This window comes from Dothidotthia symphoricarpi (genome assembly GCF_010015815.1).
Source record: "Dothidotthia symphoricarpi CBS 119687 unplaced genomic scaffold P153scaffold_7, whole genome shotgun sequence".
Taxonomy (NCBI): domain Eukaryota; kingdom Fungi; phylum Ascomycota; class Dothideomycetes; order Pleosporales; family Dothidotthiaceae; genus Dothidotthia; species Dothidotthia symphoricarpi.
The window spans coordinates 1,460,937-1,481,448 of NW_022985014.1; the positions used below are offsets into that span (position 1 = coordinate 1,460,937).

A 20,512-nucleotide genomic window follows, 5' to 3' on the forward strand; every position below is an offset into this window, starting at 1 on the left:
CGTTTCCGAGGGAAGGCGCCGCCCGCTGCGCTACCGGGTCTGGGGTCAAAAGCAAGATATACTATCTAGATAGCAAGCCGTGCAGGATCGACGAGTCACTATAGTCACAGAAAATGCTGCAGAGTGGTCACGTCGAAGGGATGCTTGCTGGATCTACAGCTACGCATGAGATTATTGCTGCATAGTGCTGATGTCCGGCAGACGATGCGGTACTTCCTCTGCTTACGCCTTAGCTCAGCCTGACCGGACCCCAAACTACGAAAAGCAGGCAATGGACAAGGAACATGTGCCCCCTATGACTCCTGGCGCTGTATGACTCCTCACGATGAGCCACAGCGACACAAGACCCCAGCTGATCTCAGCCCCCATCTCTACTGCAACCTACCAGATACCAGGCAGGATAGCATACCTCTTCCGCTTGTACTTGTCGCCAAACTCCTTGCGGTACCTCTTCTCTTTCTTCCAAGCCCACACGCCCATCTGCCCCACCGCAACAATAATAAACACCACAGTGCTCAAGCTCCAATTCACAAGCGCAACGCCAATCCACGCCATAGCTTCAAACATGTAGTTCGGGCACGTCACGAGGTTGAAGCCCAGACCCTGCGGAATACCACGATCCGTGCTACCCGGCCTGCGCAGATCCCGCAGCGTTACATGCGTGCTGTAGTTGCAGCTCTCGCCGACCAAGAACAGCGCGATGCCGAGGTACGTGAGCAGTGGGTTCGAAGGGCGCGCAGCAGGGCTGTTGGGCCCGTATGACCAGTACGCGAGGTTGAAGCCGGAGAGCAGCCAGTAGTAGCCGCTGTTCTTGACGATGTTGCGCGCGGGCATGGTGGCCGAGGAGAAGCGGTGGATGAAGAGTGTTTCGTATTCGCGCTTCGCGAAGTGGATGATGCACATTATGAGTGTGAACTTCTGGAGCTGCGAGGGAGGAGCCGAGGTGCCGTAGATCAGGGATCGCGAGTAGTAGAAGAGTGGGTGGATGAGGAGGGGTCCGAGGTATTCGACGATGAAGACGGTTCGCCATGATATTTGGGGACCTAAACAGCGATGTTAGAAATATCCGATGTCGCAATTGAAATATGACATACCCAGATCTTTTACATCCACGGCGCTCCTGTTCCTCAACCCTGTCTCGTGCACTGTCACGCTTCCGCCATTGGACAGACTCGACCCGTCGCTACCCTTTGTAACCCTCAGGCGGTGGATTGAGAACTTGGACGCATTTGCAATCTGTTCGAAGACCTGGGATGTCGACGCATCGGAGCTGACGGTGATGGTCTCGGGGAGGTTTTTGATCGGGCGACCTGAATAATTGTTAGAAACGTTGCAATTGACAGTAGCCGATAGCAGAAAACGGCGAGGAAGTGTGGGAAAAAGGGATTGGGTTATGCTTACCACGCGGGCGCACCACGAGTTCAATCGTGGACGAAGACATTGTGCTGCGTTGTAAAAGTGGTGCACTTGCGCGGGACATATTTGGTCTGATCGGACATCTTGGCGCAACACGCTTGAATGGGTTAGACACATCAACGCTCAAGCGTAAAGTTGTGTTGTACGAGGATTGAGCAACAATCTAATTTGAGTACTGTGATAAAAGTTTAATCATTCGATATATGCCCAATTTCATCGTCAATCGTGACAAAGAGCCGAGGGTCTGCGTCCACTCCTGACACCTTCAACCAAGCTCTACAACAACCTTCGACGAGGCTTCCGAACCCAGACACGCGACCAACTCGCCCACGATTCCCTTAACCGAATGAGGATCCCGTATATCACTATTGTTCCATGACATCAGGTCCTGCAACTTGTCAGCCCTGGACATCGGTACAAATGACAGCATCATCAAAACTCACCCTGGTCTTTGCCATTCGCCCTCTCACTCGTATAGGCATTGCATCGAGATTCAGCTGCTCTCCAATCTCCTCTACTGTCATGAGTCCCGGAACTTTCAAGTCGAACAGCGACATTCCGTTCTGTACTGCTTTGCCGCCTTCTGCTGCAGTCGCTAGAGTGAATTCCGAGAGGTCAGTGGGCTGCGAGTCATCTGCTAGGGGCTCCATGTTGGCATTTTCCACAGTCGTAGGCTTCGCAGCACCTTTAGCCCGACGTTCTCTTGACAGCGAGACGTAGGCTTTCTTGTCAAGAAGCTCCTTCAGCTCGCCCTCTAGAGGGTTCCACTCATATGTCTCTGGATCCAGAACATGCTGCGGTTTGTAGTCGCCCTTGTACCGCATCTTTGTGCACGAATGGATGTAGTAGCCCATGTAGTAGTACTGGTAGCTACCTTCGAGCGCTAGTACAGTCTCTCTCAAAGCGCTTAGCTTTCCAAATTGCCACTTTTCGAAGTCCGAATGATAGATCAGGTAGACAGCACTGACACAATGAGGTAGCAGATCCAAAACCCCCATTGCAATGAGGCGGCCATCAAGACGATAGCATTGATGATAGGAGCCTAAGAGTTGAGTCTTTCCATTCGTTTGTTCAGAACTCTTCTGCAAGGGTGAAGCGCAGAGAAAACGTTTGAAGCCGGATTGCGATATCTCGGATGGCTTCTCCTTGTGAACGTTTTGCTGGTAGTTCTTGAAGACCTCAAACTTCTCGACTGTGAAATCGGCGGGTTCGAGTGTCACTTCGAACCTGTGTGCGGGTTCTGGTGGACGCTTGATGTTCTCCACATCTGCCTTGCAGACTTCAGAGATCAGGTCGAATGTAGTCTTGAGCCGAGCTTTCTCTCTGTAGAAGTCAGATCACCATTGTATGTTTAGATTGCTGCAACGTACTCTCTTGTCTTGGGATACAGTTTCGTGGCTTCCTTCTGATACTCTTCGCCTAAGACATAGTCGTTCCATTTGTTGACTGTCCGTCGCTGGTCTTTTGAGGGTTTGAAGGAGGCTACGGGAAGGCTACTCATGGGTAAGCCTGGAAGACCAAGTCACGTTTACATGAACAGCCCTACCGAATTGTGTAGTGAGGACAGCAGTGTCGTAGGACATCCGGTTTGTAAAAGATGGTGCCTGATCTGGTTGGCTAACGTCAGCACTCGTTCATACTGCGGATGCAATTTCGACACAAGAAACTGATCATCGCATGCCCCTATGTGGTCGATCACTTACCGTCTCCAACCACGATCTACGAGGAGTTGATAAACATCAACTGTCAGGTTGCTCGATGAGAAATAGTAACAAGCTCCTGATTATATAGCTACGTTAGTGCACGAACGAATTTCACCTAGTCCAGACTATCTCTATTTCCAGCATGCAAGTAGATCAGGGTGATGAAACGCAGCAACCAGGAGAGACAGGTACGAAAGGTTCTAGGATGTGTGTACAAGCGGTGGACTGACACTACACATGACTTCAACCATGCAAAGTCAAGGTGACAAGCGATGTTGTGTTCACTGGATCGGGAAAATGTAAAGAACATCAACGTACGAGAATTCTGACTGCGACGGCCACTCGATGCATCTTTGCAGTATCCACAGGATTCACTGCTGTAGCCTGTAGATAGCAATCAGCGCGGGTGAACTCGCAGGAATCAAAGGTGTTGTGTTCGCCGAGCTGGGGATGCAGACAGTCCGTGTCCAGCCAGCCAGGCACGGGCTAGAATCCAGGTGAATGGTTGGAGCAAAGACGCACCGCAAGGCGTCACACGGGACTGCATAATAGGACCCAGTGCAGGATGGTGGGGGTAGTCCAGGAACGGAGTGATGTCGCGACGAGCGCCTGCGCTGATGGAGCGATGGCCAGCAGACTGCAGTTGGGAAAGAAGGGTTTGGTCAATGGTCGTGTTGTGGTTGCGGCTGTTGCTGGGAGGTGAGATGGCGGCTGCTTTGGCACAAGTCGCCGTCGTGGGTGAGCGTCGTGTATCACAATCATGCAGACCAGACTCTGGGAATCCTCTCTGCAGCATCCTCACGGGGCCAGTGGCACGTTTTCTACTGGGTAATTCGTTCTCCCACTGCCCGTACCCCATACGTCACCCAGATGGGCGGCCAGACAGAGACGACTCAGGCGGCGACACGCACTTCTCGCACGTCGTTCAGCTCGACATAAGACGGCCGTCTGCACCTGCTCGTGCCTGTGCATGGCCAGCCCGAGCTTAATTGCTTCTGGCACTCGTTCGTCGCTTCCCAAATTCTACCGAGTATGCACGCTAGTTGGAGAGATCGGACTTGGCACTCCGAACAAAAAGTCCAAGTCCAGTCCCTGACCCCAACGACGTACTAAAATCAACCTCACTATGTCTTCCCTTGCTCCTCGCAGGCTTTCTCAACATCCTCAGCCCCGTCCCCCGCGGGACGACTGAGCTCTGTCATCCCACACTCGACTGCACCCTCCCACACCCCCTTCCACCTGCTCACCCGCCAGCACCCACGCTCTCGCTGTTTGTTCGGCTTGATTCACCGCTCCAGCTCGCTTCTGCCCTAGCGACCGAGCCTTGTCGGAGCCACAGCACCGTGTGGAGTGAGCAGCACGCCAGGAACGCCCTCTGTGCCTGCCCGAGTCGCTCTTTCGGCCATCCCCACGGCAGCCATGGCCGCCACCCAGCAGCTGCCCATGCAGTCGCGCACCGGCCGCGTCAATCAGCGTAAGTGCGCCCATCACACGTCCAAATCTGCACCCAAAACACCCAATCTTCTACCACACCCCCTTTTTGCTGCTCTGTCTTCGACGCCAAACTGACCCACCCCCAGGATACGGCGCCCAGGGCGAACGACTCGTTGCCGGCGTAGTCCCCCTCTCTGCCGACAACCACTACGTCCTCCTGATCCAATCCACCAAACGCAACGGCTGGGTCCTCCCCAAAGGCGGGTGGGAGACGGACGAAGCAACCGCCCAAGACGCCGCCAAGCGCGAGGCCTGGGAAGAGGCTGGTATAATATGCAAAATCAGCTACGACCTCGGGCTCATTGGAGAGAGGCGAAAGGCGGACCAGCTCACTACACAGGCCCCGAAGGCCTCGTACCACTTCTTCCAGGCCGTTGTCGAGAGGCAGGAAGCACAATGGCCTGAGATGCACAAGCGATCAAGGCAGTGGTTCAACTACACCCAGGCTCGACAGGCGCTGGCAGAGAGACCAGAGCTGCTGGCTGCGCTGGAGAAGTGCACCATGCAACGGTAGCCCGCCTTTGGTTACTTGCAGGCGCGGCCACACGCGAGCGCCTCGGAGGAGGGATATCATAGATACCCACTCTTCTTCTATCGGAGTCGCCATTTCCTTCTTACCTGTAATACACCCGATCCCAAGAGGGTACCAAAAAGCCTAGGGAGGGTTATAGACTTGCTTGATTTGGAGTTGGCGTTGTGGTCACTCTCCCACTTTGTAGAGAGAAGCACGTACGGCTCTCGTGTATGAGAAAGCGTTGAGCCGTTCAGTCTCCCAGCAATGCAATTTGGCCTCTGCCAGCCGCTCTTGTTCCTTCTCCCGTTTTGTGTCTTTCTTGCGCCCCCCCCGTACGACGAGCACCACTGATAAGCCAATCCCGAGCTTGAAACTGATACACACAGAACACTCGACTTACCACCGCGCTACATCCCTCCAATATAAGCATCACACACATTAGAGCAGTCTACGCGTGGCAGCGTCTTGGCTCTAATTACTCAGAAAACCCTCACAGTTACGCCGTCCTCGTCAATATCAAGTCTCTATATGCGTCCTACGGTGTTGGACCATAGCCTCTCTCTTGTGAACCACACGCCATCTCCTCTTCTCTAACTCTTACGTACCCTCACTCTCACAGCCCTCCTTCCCGTTGCACTATAATCCCACAAATCTGCAAACAGAGCAAGAGAACGGCTTTTATCTGTTCAAGTTTCCCAGAACAACCTACGGCGACGGCTGCACATCTCACCATGGGGCTTTGCGGACATGTGACACGGATCTGTATACTCATATCGCCGACAGTATAATAGACTCTTACGACAGTTCATTCTCTCTGTCTTCATTCAACTTCAAGGTCTTCACGCATGACTTTGATCACCAGCATATGTGAGCTACCGTCTCGAAATGTACATTTTGTATTTGTATATACTACAATTGGCTGGCACTTGGCGGGTGAGATTTAGATATATGGTACACAACCCAGCTTCTCAGCCGGAAAAGCACTCAACCATATGATTGGCGAGATGGTTTAGACTGTTGAATATTAGCATAGATACCCTCACATGAAAAAGATGAAAACTTACACCTCAGATCCCATCCAATCTTAGGACCCAGCTTAGGCAGTTCCTCAGCCACGCTCTGCACATCCTTATCACCTCTACCCGACAAGCAAATGACGATATCCTGGCCCTTGTCCATCGTCTTGGCCAACTCAATAGCGCCATAAACAGCGTGAGACGTCTCAAGCGCAGGAATAATACCCTCAAGTTGGGAGATGAGGCGGAAACCAATAAAGGCCTCAGCATCAGTAGCGGCGATGAACTTGGCGCGCTCGCTGTCCTTCCAGCTGGACAGCTCAGGCCCGACACCAGGGTAGTCGAGGCCGGCAGAGACGGAGTGCGTGTCGCTGATCTGTCCGTGCTTGTTCTGGAGGACATATGTGCGGACGCCGTGTAGCACGCCCTTGGTACCGGCGGAGAGGGTAGCGCTGTGGCGGTCGGTGTCGACACCGTCGCCACCAGCTTCTACACCGAGAAGCTTCACAGACGGGTCCTTGGAGAAGGGGTAGAACATTCCGACGGCGTTGCTGCCGCCGCCCACACAAGCGACGACTGCGTCAGGAAGCTTGCCACGCATCTCCTGCATCTGTTTCTTTGTCTCGTCACCAATGACAGACTGGAAGGTACGGACGACCGTAGGGAAGGGGTGAGGACCAATGGCGGACCCGATGATGTAGTGAGTCGTGTCGAGTTTGACAACCCAGGCACGCATAGCTTCGTTAACCGCATCACGAAGCGTCTTGCAACCGGCCTCAACAGCAACAACAGAGGCGCCTAGCAGCTTGATGCGGAACACGTTCAGCGCTTGACGCCTGACGTCTTCAGCACCCATGTAGATAGTACACTTCATGCCGAACTTGGCGCACACGGTCGCAGTTGCGACGCCGTGCTGACCAGCTCCGGTCTCAGCGATGATCTCAGTCTTGCCGAGTCGTCGAGCAACCAAGATCTGTCCGAGGGCATTGTTGATCTTGTGGCTTCCGGTGTGGTTCAGATCCTCACGCTTCAACCAGATGTTCGCACCTCCAGCATGTTCGGTGAGTCGCTCTGCCAGATGCATATGACCTGGACGGCCCATCCATTCGTAGTGTGATCGGAATTCTTCCCAGAACTTTGGGTCGGCAATTGCCTCGTTGAACCCTTTTTCGAACTCAGAAAGACAGTCCATTAGCGACTCGGGCACGTACTGGCCGCCGAACTCGCCAAATCGCTGAGGGAGCGCGGACTCGTCTTTGTCGCCGTCCGCGTCGTCCATGTTCAAAGCTTCGAGCTGATCAGCGAGTCCAGGGCCATCGGGAACGTCGTCATCGGTGATGATCTTATCGACATGGACGCCATCGAGCTCCTTCGCCTCGTTCATAGTTTCGATGATGCCGACTTCGCGCGTGTGTACTGGCAGTCGGCTGCTCTTGCCGCAGATCTTGTCGCAGTACGCCTGGACAGCTTTCGCGCCCTCTCCGGGTGCAGCTGCAGCGATCTCGTTAATGATCTGGCTGCCAATGACGACACCCTCTGAGATCTTGCCGACGCTCAAAAAGTGGTCTCTTGTGCTGACACCAAAGCCAACGGCAGCCGGGATGTTGCCAGAGTACTTGTGGACGCGATCGAGCAACTGAGGAAGAGCGGCGTTCATGGTTCCGCTGGCGCCGGTGACGCCCATACGGGAAACGACGTAGATGAAGGAATCGGCGATTTTGCAAAGGACGCGCATACGGTGCTCGGATGTAGCGGGGGCAATGAGGGGGACATAAGACAGGCTACACAACATTATGATTAGCACATATCTCCCACGACGTGGACGCAGGTTACTCACCCGTAGCTGGTGCAGAAGTTCCTGAAGCGCAGAGCTTCCTCCGGAGGCAGATCAACCATAATGAAGCCGTTGGCACCAGCCTCCTTCGCGTCCTGCAACATGCGCTCCTCGCCGTAGCTCAGCAGAGGGTTGTAGTATCCCATCAGCATGACAGGCGCCTTGAGGCCGCGCTTCCTGGCATCGCGGACCATCTGCAAGACATCTGAGGTTGTTACCCCGTTCTGGAGAGCTTGCTATAGAGGCCTCGTGTCAGAGCGTATTCTGAGGATATTCGCGGGTGGGTCAACATACGGTGTTGGCCGTCTGGATCGTGGGGCCGTCCGCAATGGGGTCGGTAAAGGGCATGCCGAGCTCGAGAATGTCTGCAAACGTCAATTGCGTGACTCTGAAGCCATAGGATTTCTGGACGTAGTCCAACGTACCCGCGCCACCAGCTTCCATGGCAAGCAGAATGTCGGGTGTCTCTTTTATCGTAGGATAGCCTGCAGTCACATAGGTGACGAGGGCAGACTGTCATCGTCGTCAGTACCAGTTCACAATTGAATACTCATCGTAACATACTCTGCCCTCCTTCTTGCATTGCGCAAATGTCTTCTTGATGGTCTCCATGGTGTCGTTTTACAATTGTGTTGTGAGAAGGTACAATTAGTCTCCTTGAGACAAATGCGAAGCTGAGCTCTTATACAGGAGCTGTGAGTCACTTTAAATGTGTAGACGTCGAGGATTGCGGAAGAATTCAAGGTGCGATGAGTCGCCGAACCGCGGAGGGGCCGCCACGCTAAATTACGGACCCTTCCAGACGTCACCTTTTTACGAAGGGGCCCCTCATCGTGTCATCCATCAACCACGAACCGTCAATAGATGATGTGTAATTCTATTGAGTTGAGGGTCCATTGCTGTTATTAAAGGCCTGAGCGTCTATATGGTAAGCACCCTAGAGAGCATCTGTACTGACCAGGCTGTGTTTGTCGTCAATGTTCTCTTCTTCATTTTTCCCCACACTCGTCAACGCGTATTTCATTGTCGTCAAATTTCGTCCAGTTTCTCTAGTTTTTTGCACAAAATACTCCTCTCAAGACTTGACTGGTCCAAGCACTGTTCAACGATTTTGTCCGAGAGCGAGTTCGAGCTCCAAAAATACATCTACCACGTATCGAAGACAGACAGTGATTACGTTCCGATATGGCCTAGTGAACGAGTCCTGAAAAATGGGTCAAGCAGGTAGAGCACTCGACAAAGATAGAGCCGGAGGTAGGTTCGGAGATGCATGCAACACAGGTCATGAGATACATGCGCCAAGGCACAATTCGTATGACCACGTCGACAGCTCTGCAGTCATAATTGCTAAAAAGCCTTACGCAAACTCTGTATTCGTTTCAGCGCGCGTAGTTACGACCCTTTTGCGAAGTCTGGTTTGACCGCTCAAATGCACGCCCCAGAGAAGCTTTCGAGGCGTATCGAGTGGACAAATAAGCCACCAGCCAGCCGACAGCCATTGCGGAGATGTTACAACACCACGGATGATGTCGTGGTTGAGAGTGCCAGGATTTGTCTGGAATAGGCACAAACGAAGTTGGTTCATGGCCCCTATGCAGGCAAGAGAAATTCTCACTTTTCGTTAGCAGTGGTGCGTCGAGCAAGCGAGTCCTTCTACCAAGCAATCGTTTTTACCCAGCCTCAGCCTTGTGCTATCCCTACCTATCGTCTCAGTCATCAACGTATGTGGTCCTATGTGTATGGTGGTGATGCGTATGGCAGTGGTGTGCATGGTGACGATTTTTATGGTACTGTCGGTTTGGCCGAAATCATAGCACAGCCATCGATTCACCGCATTTCTACAAAGTTTTCTTATATCAACTCACGACCACCCAAAACTGGCTGAGCTGCATCGATCCACTTAGGTCTAGTGCACTCTTGACGCCTTGCACAAACATTTCCCCGGGCACATCATCTCCACGCTTCCTACATCCCAAAAGGCGTTCACGCATACACACGTAGTAGCGCGACGGTTCGAGGGTAGGTACAAGGCGGGCATGGTTCCGCTCCAGCCTTAATTTCCTTCCTCGTTTCTGTTGAAGTGTATGTATGCTCTATACGGTGCTGACTTCTACCAGTGGCGGCGCGATTCGAGAAGTCTGGACAGCCTCAAGTATATTTCTCACTGCCTGAGTTGATCAAGTCGGCGTGTTCATTACCATCTTGAAGGTATCTTCATACATGAATCATATTAACTTCTACTCTTTTCTGACTAGAACCATGTAGCGTTCTCACTACTTCGCTCCGATCGCCAATCCGACATGAGTTACACGAAGCTTCTGCCATCGATCATCTTGGTCTCACTGGCTTATGGTTGGCCAGTACCATCTGATGTTCCACTAGACCAGCCCCAAGCACCCAAGACAAGGCCGGATCCTTGGTCCACGGAAGCCATCCTTACACTAATCGGTATTTGCACCGCAATTGCATGTTTTGTCATGGGGCTTGTTTTGCCCAAGTGGAGAAGTTGGCTATGTATACCATTCAAGCGTAAGCCTTGCTGTAATATCCACTGGTTTATTCGCAATCACTGACGCCTCGCGATCAGGACATACCCAACGTCTTTCCGAACCAACTCACAGTATGAGTGGTGAACAAACACGACGACTTCGCCTGCAAGAAGAATACAACGCCTGGTTAGAGTTCAAAGACTACAACGCCTTCTTAGAGTTCAAGGACTGGTTGGAACTACGCGGCGTAAATCACTAGTGCCATGTATGCTGAGCAAAATATTACCTATCAGGGAAGGGGTCTTCTCTATCCCTCTTATCTGTACATCATAGCGAGCTTGACGGGTGTTAACGAAGTCAGTAGCAGTGTCACTTCGCTATTGTTCTCGCCATATAGCTCTGTATATAACTTGTATCTGTCGCCCGAAAATATGTTCAATTTTTCAAATGCGCTAGTAAAGTTCTGTTCTCGAAGTCTGATATTCTCTATTGAATCTAAAGTCCTGGTACGAAGTGAAGCTCAGGCATTCTACACACCTTGACAAGAACATCATGCAGGTGCTATATCGCTTCCAGTCTGAATCAGCGAAAAGGATTTATAGGGGAACGTAAAGTCGGATAGAAAACTACAGGGAACTCTAGGCGATAGGGTGCAACGCCTGCTAACACACCGGCGCAGTTGGCCCACAAGGCTATGGCGCTCCGGAACTATGTACTTTCGAAACTAGTAGATATGAGTTCCCAAGCATTCACAATTCTGCCACGGTCTAGCTTATTAAGTAAACGTTAAGATGTGCCCGCTATCGCTATCGCGCCGTCGCTACGATCAATTAGGTGGTAGAATTTCGAAATAGGTATCCTTGGTTCCTGTCTCTCATTATAGGAAAGCAAAGCCATCTGTTAACTAGATTGGAAAGAAGGGAAGAGTATATCGTGATGTGATAGGTTAGGCTGAGCTTTGATGTACAATTGCAAGAAGCTAAGGCCCAGTTCAATCTTAAGTCGCATTTGTTGGTAGAGGCCTTGAGCGCTGTTCTGCGAGTCATGCAGATTCAGAACCATGCGAAACTCACGAAAAACCAGCTTGGCAGTAAAGGGGCAGGTTGAGAAAGATACGCTACCCATTTTCAGCTGTAGGAGTATGACTTGTTGAATGTTGCAAGGGTCTCTTGCCCAAAACGAAGGAAGGCTACGCCATTGCCTTACGGTGTAGGCTTGTAATTGGGTAAAATGGTAAAGCTTTGACTGTCCGCTCCACTTGTTTCCACACGTTTTGTGTCCGCACGTTTTGCACGCGGACACTTTGTGTCCGCTCGATTTGTCTGCGGACATGTTTTTAGGGAGGAGGCGAAGCGCATGCTCAGTTCAAACCAGACCGCGTCCATGATGTATATATGATACTCTCCTGTCAACTCAGTCAAGTACACATTAGAAAGTTCCAAGTACTTCTTTCAGCTCTTGGGTCCGATATATATACATCCTGCCGCTCTTACTACATACGATCGTGCATAACAACCCCAGCCTTGAACGATATTGGCACCCGCGTTCCCTTCTCTGCTGTCGTAGCGACTTCGTGCAATCCTATCATCAACACTGCTCTGACTCCAATCAACACAGCCGAGATCACGAGCGAAAGTAACATGAATGGCACCGAACGTCTTTTGTTCGTCTTTCTAATCCTCTCTGTCCATGGATTATCAATACCATCCGAGAAGATACGTTTAGACCTCTCTCAAACACCCAAGAAAGCATCAAATGCTTGGTCGACAGAAGCTATTCTTACCTTGATTGGCATCTGTACTGCGACAGGGTGCTTTGCTATTGGACTCGCTTGGCCCAAGCTACGTAGGTGGGTGTGCAGGCCATACCACTGTAAGTCCCTCCAATCATGCGCATCCACTACACGTTCAGATCTGACCGACGATTTTTAGACGTCTTTGATTTCGTTTCTGACCATGCGGCTGCAAAGCACGCGAGGAAAGTTGATGGCTGGAAGAGGCTTAGCAAAGATGACGTACGGCGCAAACAGCAGGAACAATACAACGGGTTGCTTGAGCTGAGACGCGGAGGATTCTGACTGATAGAGTGGATGATGGTTAAGATGGTGTGTCGTTGTAGGAAAATCTCAGATGGTGACATGATATGTTGATGCCGTACTGTATCGTGGTATTTCCTCGAGGATTTTGGGCAAATATCTTGTAATCCTGACCAGCATGGTGCTTAGCTCTGCGCGCATGCAACAGTCGACGCCCTGCTTCTCACACGGACGAATCCCAGCGAATTAGAGGATATGGGCAACAACTGGAGTAGCATTGGCGCTGCAGTACAACGTTGCCTAGTTTGCCTAGTTCGTGAAATTGCGAACCACCGTATGCCACTAGATATAACGAAACTGTTTCATGGCAATTACTGAGTTATAAGTCTTCATTTTTTCACCGCTCCCGCAGAATCTATTATGTCCTAAATGTAGCTCTTCTCAAACTCTAATCTTCTCTGTCCTTCCTTTGTTGGGTAAATCGGAGTAATTCAATTATTCACAGCACTCGCCCGTCCCGCACTTTGCTGCCACACCTACACAGTACCTGTCTTGGGTTGGTCTATCCACCCAACCAATCACACAAACCTCTGCCCCACGGCTTAGTTTTCGACATGAGGCTGTTGCCCCTTGTCTCGTTAGCTTCTTCCTCTCTTGGGTCACCGCTACCAAATCCAATCACACCTAAAGATCAGAACCGCGATGACGCCTCGGCATCAGGCATGTGGTCGAAGGCCGACATCCTGGCCCTAGTTGCCGTCTGTGTAGCAGTGCTAGGGCTGATCACTACGCTTGCATGGCCCAAATTGAGTCAGTGGCTGCGCATACCATTCAGATGTAAGATAAATCCTTTGCAACTTGTATATTATGAAGACCTACCAAGATCTAATTATGTCAACCCAGACTGTAGATCCTCTCCAACAGCCACGACCTTCGACTTGGACATTTGGAGCGACGGAGAAAGGCGACGGCGTCGTTTACAAGAGGATTACAGCGCCTGGCTGGAATTCAATGATTGGGTGGAACTGCGAAGTGTCAGGCGCTAGCATGCAACGAGCCTTGGGGATGACTTGGGGTGAGTTCGTTCACTTACTACATAGACAAGAATATCAATCTGACGATACTGAGGATCGTGTGCAATCTACTTATAAGCCTCTCTTTGAAAACATCCTGGGCCGTGAATTAAACACTTGACGAACAGCGGTTAAAGGTCATGTCTGTTACTACAAGCACCTAGACTGGCCTAGGAAACGATGATGTCCAATAACCAGAAGGGATCTTATCAAAGGAACGCCGACTGATTCGATAAAGTATGACGGGAGCTTTCCCCCTCCAACTTTCCCCGCGTCTGTTCAGCTGCCAAGTCCTCTCTAAATATAGATAGGGTCAAATGATGTTGTCTAAAAGTGTATTCGACCCGCTGAACCAATGTCCTCCAACATGACTTGATAAATTCAGTGCGTCTGTTAGTGCTCAGACAAATACAACAGATGGAGCCCTCCATATATACACCACTCCCACCCGGACAACACATCCGCTTGGCAACGATACTCCGAGGACGTTGGAGCGACCCGCTCAACATAAAACTTACGCCAACCAAGCTCAATGTTGCAACATTCTTCGCTCTATCCTATTGTTGGGGAACGACTCTCAATCCCACCACCATCACCATCAATGGTCAATCTCACAACGTCACCCAAAACCTGACCACGGCCCTCCGTCGAGTTAGGCGTAGCGACATGGATGTAGTCGGTTGGATCGACGCAATCTGCATCGACCAGACATGCATTCCCGAGCGAAACGCCCAGGTCAGTCTGATGCGACAGATTTACCAACGCGCCGCCAGTGTCGTCATTTATATCGGCGAAGAAACAGAGGATACTACAGTTGCGATTAAAGTTATCATGATCTTGCACGAAATCATAGGTTTGAAACAGAAAACAGCGAAAGATCGGTTGTTAAGACAGACTGGACTCTCCTCAATGCCAACATTTGCGTCGAGAATGCCTACCACCTGGGATGAGATGTGCCTTGAAACACTTATAAGATCCCTCCCGGTTGGAGACTCACCCGATTGGCTGGCCTTTGGCAGCTTCTACAATAGACCTTGGTTCGGTCGAATTTGGGTGCTGCAAGAGATGGTTGCTGCACAAGACGAGCCTGTTGTTGTTTGTGGAGAGAGGGTCTTCCCCTGGTCGACGATTGGCGCGGTAGCCCACTACTACCAATATGAGGCAGGATTAGTAGGCCGTGTGGTGCGGAACGAAGAAGAAATTGACCTATCCTACTGTGCGCTAAGAATGTACTTGTCTCGGATTGACTACCACCAGAATCAGAAGAGCAGTTTGTTGGGCTTGCTCAAAGCCACTGAAAGTTTCTCTGCAACAGATCCAAGAGACAAGGTGTTTGCATTATTAGGGTTGGTCGGGGATAGTAACGGCAAATCAAGTTTCTATGCAGACTACGCGAAAGACGTCGTAGAGGTCTACAGGAATGTTACAAGACACATTCTTTACAACGATTCGTCGTTGGACATCCTGTCCTGCGTTGGCGAGATCTCAAAGCAGGACCCAAAGTACAAAAATCTTCCGTCTTGGGCACCAGACTGGTCACAGGAAGTCTTCAGTACACGCCTTGTCAAGGAACTTGGAAATATGAGCAAAGTTGCGCGACTTCACTACAGTGTTAGTGGAGTATCAACCGTGAAACTGCTACCCCACAGTGACCGAAATGTAATAGGGATCTTGGGTTCATATGTGGACGAAATTATCGCCATTGCCGATCGCTTTCCAATTTGGGACGATGTGTCTGAAGAGCATCCGGCACACACTAGCTTCAGACAACCGACGGATCAATGGGACAATCTAGCATATAAGCTCGATCCATACCCTGGCGGAGGCAGGACATTGGATGCATTCTGGAGGACTCTTGTCGCCAATGTGGATCGCCATGGCATGCCCGTGAGGGACGACGTGTTTTACGACTTCGCAAACTTTTGCTACGACCTCCCCGGGTCTCCAACTCGAATCGACCAAGTGTTGAAAAGCTACTTCGATAGGGCATTGATAGGAGCAAATAGCATTGAAGCGCTTCCAGGAGACAAAGTCGCGTTCATATATCTGCTCAGACGTGCTTCCTTTGGAAGGCGTTTCTTTACGACTAAAAAGGGCTACATGGGCATTGGGCCGGCGGACGGGCGGGTCGGCGATAAGGTATACATTTTTTCTGGTGGGAAAGTTCCTTTCATCCTGCGCAAACACACTGGTTGCGAGAAAAGCACAAACGATGGACTGGCAGGGGGGAAGGTAACCCAAAACGACACGGGAGATGTGGAAGGAGAATGTGGTAACTTGGAGCAGGAGTTCATGAGCTTTGTTGGAGAAGCCTATGTTCATGGGATAATGAAAGGAGAAAGTATTGAGAAGATAGGAGGAAAGCACGAGTGGCAGAATGTTTTCTTGAGATATATAAACGTACTGGAAATGCTTTGTCATTATATGTCGTCAATCAAATCGCACTTTATTCAGTGAAATTAAAATTCTGTTTCATGGAGCGATGCATAATACTGAGGCTTAACGTCTACATAAGACAGTTAATTCTAGACTCTATAAAGGGTCAAGTTTCAGAATAAACTCTAATTATGTCTAAATTCCTCGTAGTGTTGGCTAACAGGTTTGTAAAGCTTTACAGTTTTCATTGTAAGGTGTAGTACAGCAGCTTAGATAGCACTATAGAACCGCTATGTGCAACAAGATCAAATTGAAATTTCTAGCGTGATAGTGCGAGTACTGCCAAACCTTACGGTTTAGTTGTTTTTCTAAGAAGATTACATCTAGTATTAAGGTAGGAGCTTCGCGCTTGAAATTATTGTAGTATTCGCCTAACATGCACTTTTATATATCATGTTGGTACGGTTCTACGGCTTGTAGTAGCCACAAGAACCCACTCACTTGCCGCTTTTACACTTGATCAAAAGACTTCGGTCTATAATTAGTGAAGACTTCACAGTTGAGACACTGCTGGAAAGTCGCGTTAGAGGGAAAGGTCTAGTGAAATTTTAACATATCTGCAAAGTTTTCATCATCGTCTGTCCAAGTCATATTTGCTGAGCCTAACACTGACTACGCACTATACAAGTTCACAAACCCAAAAACAACATTCAAAACTCCCACCCATCTATTCCATCTTCCCCTTCCCCCCATTCTCCTTCTCCCCCACCCCCTTCCCCGTAAGTCTCCTCACAAGCGCCCTCCCCAAAGACACCTTCCCCTTCCGCTTCTCCTTCCCCATCTCCCCATCTCCCCCCTTCCTCGCAATCTTCTGCGCCTTCTTCTCCCGCCACTCCTCCCTTAACCGCTCCGCAGGCGTCATCTTCTCCCATGATACACCGCTCTTAATTTGTTGCTCTACATGCGTATTCGCAGACCGCTGCTGCTGTTGCTGCTGCGGTGCGAAGTCATCGAAATGCACGGTCCGTGGCGCGCTTGTGGGCTGGGGAGACTCGCTATCGATGAGGACCGAGAAGCGCTGTGGCGCGGGGTGGTGGGCAGGATGATAGCGCGGTGAGGCTGTTGCGTTGAGGTGTGTGCGGTCGGGGTGGTTGAACGCGGGATTTGACATTTTGTGTGTTTGTGGATTATTGGGTTGTAGTAGTTTTGGAATGCGATTAATCGATGGGTTGAGGGGGTTTGTGTGGTTTGAGGACATGTTGGGAAGTTGTGGGGGAGGAATTTTGTAGTATGGGAGGGTTCGGGTTGGGTGGGATGTGTTGGCGGACAAGTCTGGGAGATGTAGACGTATAATGTTTGGTCTGGGGGGTTGGGCTGTAGGGTTGTGCGAGGTGGAATATGTGCATTGTTAACATTTGTACTCATATTGTAAGCCGTGGGTGAGACACTGTGTGGTGCATGTCGTGATAAAGTACTTCAAGATATGAAACATCTGCAAATATTTCTAGTGGGTTGTTAGTCGTATGAGACGACATTGGGCACTGCTCACAGAAGAAGGATCTCGAGTGTTGTTTCAATCTTGCGTTGTTTTCTGTCTGATATATGTGAAGTTACATCCAAGTGGAGAAAGCGACTTGAACCCTCATATTCCAATCGTAGCTTGCAGCCTAGGTAAGTCACCTCTGACGCATCTTCGTTGAACGCCGATCGAGAGAGTAAGAGTTCCGTCATTAGTTCTCCGCCAGGCTCCGACACCTGCAAAAAGACGTCTAAGTCCTGGCCCACTCATTCTCGGCGGTAGGTGGCTGGTCCCGCTGAGCGCTTCCTGGCAGAGCGCCATTGACCTGGTTGGCTCCTCCCTCGATAGCACGGTTGGGTGTGTCCTGCTCGTCCTCGTCGCGCTCCTCCTCGACACGGTCGGTGTATCTAGCAAAGTCGGGTAGATAGCCTATAGCACGTTGAGAACCGCCGCTGCCATGCTCCTCGTCGGCAATGACACGAGAAATGCGGTCTGGCACGACACTGTGGAGCCAAGACTCTCGCTGGGTTGGAATGGCAATGATGAGGAACTGGTGACTGTGTCAGCATATACGATGACTCGACTGAGCAAGGCAAAGACAGACCTGCCAGACAAATACCATGCCGACGACACCCATCAGTAGCCCCGCCACACGTTGCTCTTCAACCTTCCAGGGCTTCAGACAGCTGTTGGTCCTGCCAAACGCACCCTCACATGCACGTGCATCGTGGTTCTTGTCAGGAAACGGCCACGCCATGTCCCGCGAGTTGGCAAGACCGCAGCATTCGAAGGCATCCTGGATTGCCTTGATGGCTTTCGAGTCCTTATGTTTGAACAATGTCTCCCACCGCCGTCGCAGTCCGCAGTCTAGCTCAGATGGCGGAGCAACATGCGTGCCAAGAAGTGTGACCACGACTGTCGAGTAGATGAAGATGAGCGTGTTCGCGATGATGACTAGAGGTGGTCGTTGTGTCTCGCCGCGGCCTTGATGTTGGCGACGCTCTTGCCAGCGAGTGAGGTCGTAGCCGCCTTCGAGAAGGATGCCGGCGACGATAGGCAAGGCGGTGGCGAGGCCAGTCAGGGTGTCGGAAATGGGCACCGACGTATCGTTAGCGCGAGACGAGGCGTATCTGGACGAGCGGATGAGTGATTTGATCGACTCTGGCACTGAGAGACATGTTTACCCAGCGATGCCCAATGCGATGACCAGGTACTATCAAATTGGTTAGTAGTGGCAAGTAGAGTGGAGTATGGACGAATCACTCACCAGCACACTTATGCAAGTGACGGCTTGCTTTCTAGTGTAGGTCATGATAGTGTTGTTGTTGTCACTAGGTACAAGATTGGTGGTTCTACATCAAAGGAAAGCAAGTGGCAATCATGTAGACAACCAAGAGGGGAAGTGAAGGCAGCCTCAGCAGATGAAACGACAATCCCCAGCCTGCACGCCAGGCCCAATGATCGAGGATCGAGGATCGAAGATCGAGAAGGATACCTGTCGCGTGTATCACACCACCCAGCGCGTAGTCCGATAAGAGACGTTCCCTGCCAATACTCCCGTCCAGTGCGGGGAACTCGCTTGCTGCGTCATTGGCCGACGCAGATCTTTGTGTAACAGACCGGAAAAACAAATACCATCTTGTGATATCCAGGCTGCCACGCGCAACTCGGCATGCATGCTGGGCATCCTCTCCCGGGCCATGTGGGAGTTGGGATGTTGATACCGGAAACCAAGGTGCAGCGAATTCTTGCAACAGCGAGACAACTACATCTAAGACTGGGAGGACTCCTGCTTAAAGTCTTAGCAGTTTACGTTTAGCGTGCATTTTTTGAATTTTTATAAGCGTGGTATGCAGGTTGTAGGAGCCAAGAACCCAACTTCCCGCTTGTACAGTTGACGGAAAGGGTAGCGGCGACGCACGTCATGCCTGGGCTAGAGTAGTTAGTTGCCGTTTGTAGTTCTTTGTCCCTAGCTTCCCCGATCTCCACAAATTCGATTGCACGTCACAGTCTGATAGCGAGAACACACAGAACCTTCAAAATTCGGTGCCCCGCTTGAGCGTCTCGTAGGATAGATACATCGACCCCTTGAGTGTGCATGGTCCACGTGCATCTCGCATGCGTGCAATCGCCAGTAGGCTGGATACACGTAGACAGGGTCGAGCTGGCACGAGTGTATTCGCCTGCTCGATCATCATGACTGATTAAACGCTGGGCCTTAGCTCCACAAACCGTCTTCACATGCGGGGTCGATTGATATATCCACTGACACCCGACCTGCCAGCGAGCAGGCTCCTCTTCCCCGTATTCTCCAGTCTCTCTTTTTTCTTCGACCTCGCTCAGGACCTCGAACATGTTACTGTTTCCAACGCCGCGATACGATCACCTCTTAGGAGCCACTAAGGGCGGGCAGACACCATTCACTAAACGACGGCTGTCGCTTCCCATCTGGCCTGTGCTCTCTGCCTTTACCTCAACTGCAACCTCACGTCGCTCATCTGCACCGGAGATTCTGCCACGATCGACAACCGTAAACCCCACTTCACGACCCACCCAACCCAAACCACGACCACAAACAACTACAGCAAAAAAGATGCCTTCTGATCACTACCCTTCCAGCCCTCGTTTCTCACCAACTCTCGGAAGTATCCCTGAGGTCTTTGAATTTGACGTTGAGTCACCCGCCCGTCGTGGATCTCACGCCACAGTTGAGACACCGAGCTCGACGCCCGAGGCATTCATTCCTGAGATTACACTCAATCCACCCAAGATCTCTATGAAAAATGCCAAAGGAGCCATTGTCCAGGTCACCAAGAAAGTCATCAAGGCCTACGACGTCACTGGCGTGCTGCGCAAAGTCCTCGAGGCCGACCAAGTCAGGCGAAGGCGAATCCTCAAAATTTACCTAAAGGCCTTGGTGTTTCTCAAGTACCTCTGGCACTCGTCGGACCGCTATGGTTCCATCATGGCGCAGTCAGGCTTCCAGCTGCAGCGGTGACATTGAGACGTGCGCGATGAGTTCTTTGCGAAATGGTTGTTTTTG

General features: G+C 51.1%; 11 protein-coding genes across 11 annotated transcripts; 6 read left to right on the forward strand and 5 right to left on the reverse strand.

The window, feature by feature from the left end:
• Positions 1-195: 195 nt before the first annotated feature.
• P153DRAFT_365802 (synaptic glyco protein SC2) lies at positions 196-1,459 on the reverse strand. Its single transcript, XM_033667895.1, has 3 exons — positions 1,402-1,459; positions 1,095-1,310; positions 196-1,043 (listed from the first exon to the last, which is right to left on the reverse strand). Exons 1-3 carry the CDS (start codon positions 1,439-1,441, stop codon positions 382-384), a joined length of 918 nt encoding a protein of 305 aa, XP_033525598.1. The 5' UTR covers positions 1,442-1,459; the 3' UTR covers positions 196-381.
• A 129-nt stretch (positions 1,460-1,588) lies between these two features.
• On the reverse strand, positions 1,589-4,003 carry P153DRAFT_365803 (uncharacterized protein). The gene is made up of 7 exons (XM_033667896.1): positions 3,642-4,003; positions 3,438-3,503; positions 3,120-3,195; positions 2,963-3,025; positions 2,787-2,909; positions 1,860-2,739; positions 1,589-1,804 (listed from the first exon to the last, which is right to left on the reverse strand). The coding sequence occupies exons 1-7, from the start codon at positions 3,976-3,978 to the stop codon at positions 1,682-1,684; spliced, it is 1,668 nt and encodes a 555-aa protein (XP_033525599.1). The 5' UTR covers positions 3,979-4,003; the 3' UTR covers positions 1,589-1,681.
• A 535-nt stretch (positions 4,004-4,538) lies between these two features.
• P153DRAFT_374971 (uncharacterized protein) lies at positions 4,539-5,127 on the forward strand (the record flags this gene model as incomplete). The annotated part of the gene is made up of 2 exons (XM_033669551.1): positions 4,539-4,593; positions 4,700-5,127. 2 exons carry the CDS (start codon positions 4,539-4,541, stop codon positions 5,125-5,127), a joined length of 483 nt encoding a protein of 160 aa, XP_033525600.1.
• An 874-nt stretch (positions 5,128-6,001) lies between these two features.
• On the reverse strand, positions 6,002-8,710 carry P153DRAFT_365807 (tryptophan synthase-like protein). The gene is made up of 6 exons (XM_033667897.1): positions 8,542-8,710; positions 8,403-8,490; positions 8,272-8,342; positions 7,981-8,213; positions 6,192-7,924; positions 6,002-6,141 (listed from the first exon to the last, which is right to left on the reverse strand). Exons 1-6 carry the CDS (start codon positions 8,587-8,589, stop codon positions 6,137-6,139), a joined length of 2,178 nt encoding a protein of 725 aa, XP_033525601.1. The 5' UTR covers positions 8,590-8,710; the 3' UTR covers positions 6,002-6,136.
• A 1,567-nt stretch (positions 8,711-10,277) lies between these two features.
• Positions 10,278-10,725, forward strand: P153DRAFT_384435 (uncharacterized protein; the record flags this gene model as incomplete). Its single annotated transcript, XM_033670339.1, has 2 exons — positions 10,278-10,506; positions 10,565-10,725. The coding sequence occupies 2 exons, from the start codon at positions 10,278-10,280 to the stop codon at positions 10,723-10,725; spliced, it is 390 nt and encodes a 129-aa protein (XP_033525602.1).
• A 1,086-nt stretch (positions 10,726-11,811) lies between these two features.
• P153DRAFT_213241 (uncharacterized protein) lies at positions 11,812-12,762 on the forward strand. The gene has a single exon (XM_033662577.1). It carries the CDS (start codon positions 11,861-11,863, stop codon positions 12,395-12,397), a length of 537 nt encoding a protein of 178 aa, XP_033525603.1. The 5' UTR covers positions 11,812-11,860; the 3' UTR covers positions 12,398-12,762.
• A 132-nt stretch (positions 12,763-12,894) lies between these two features.
• On the forward strand, positions 12,895-13,980 carry P153DRAFT_365809 (uncharacterized protein). The gene is made up of 3 exons (XM_033667898.1): positions 12,895-13,338; positions 13,405-13,576; positions 13,630-13,980. Exons 1-2 carry the CDS (start codon positions 13,116-13,118, stop codon positions 13,545-13,547), a joined length of 366 nt encoding a protein of 121 aa, XP_033525604.1. The 5' UTR covers positions 12,895-13,115; the 3' UTR covers positions 13,548-13,576; positions 13,630-13,980.
• An 11-nt stretch (positions 13,981-13,991) lies between these two features.
• P153DRAFT_395600 (uncharacterized protein) lies at positions 13,992-16,031 on the forward strand (the record flags this gene model as incomplete). Its single annotated transcript, XM_033671412.1, has 1 exon — positions 13,992-16,031. The coding sequence occupies one exon, from the start codon at positions 13,992-13,994 to the stop codon at positions 16,029-16,031; it is 2,040 nt and encodes a 679-aa protein (XP_033525605.1).
• Positions 16,032-16,677: 646 nt separating this feature from the next.
• On the reverse strand, positions 16,678-17,282 carry P153DRAFT_395601 (uncharacterized protein; the record flags this gene model as incomplete). Its single annotated transcript, XM_033671413.1, has 1 exon — positions 16,678-17,282. Exon 1 carries the CDS (start codon positions 17,206-17,208, stop codon positions 16,678-16,680), a length of 531 nt encoding a protein of 176 aa, XP_033525606.1. The 5' UTR covers positions 17,209-17,282.
• A 94-nt stretch (positions 17,283-17,376) lies between these two features.
• On the reverse strand, positions 17,377-18,877 carry P153DRAFT_365811 (uncharacterized protein). The gene is made up of 4 exons (XM_033667899.1): positions 18,737-18,877; positions 18,654-18,682; positions 18,074-18,599; positions 17,377-18,019 (listed from the first exon to the last, which is right to left on the reverse strand). Exons 1-4 carry the CDS (start codon positions 18,779-18,781, stop codon positions 17,720-17,722), a joined length of 900 nt encoding a protein of 299 aa, XP_033525607.1. The 5' UTR covers positions 18,782-18,877; the 3' UTR covers positions 17,377-17,719.
• A 945-nt stretch (positions 18,878-19,822) lies between these two features.
• On the forward strand, positions 19,823-20,467 carry P153DRAFT_355973 (uncharacterized protein; the record flags this gene model as incomplete). The annotated part of the gene is made up of 1 exon (XM_033666610.1): positions 19,823-20,467. One exon carries the CDS (start codon positions 19,823-19,825, stop codon positions 20,465-20,467), a length of 645 nt encoding a protein of 214 aa, XP_033525608.1.
• Between the last annotated feature and the right edge of the window lie 45 nt (positions 20,468-20,512).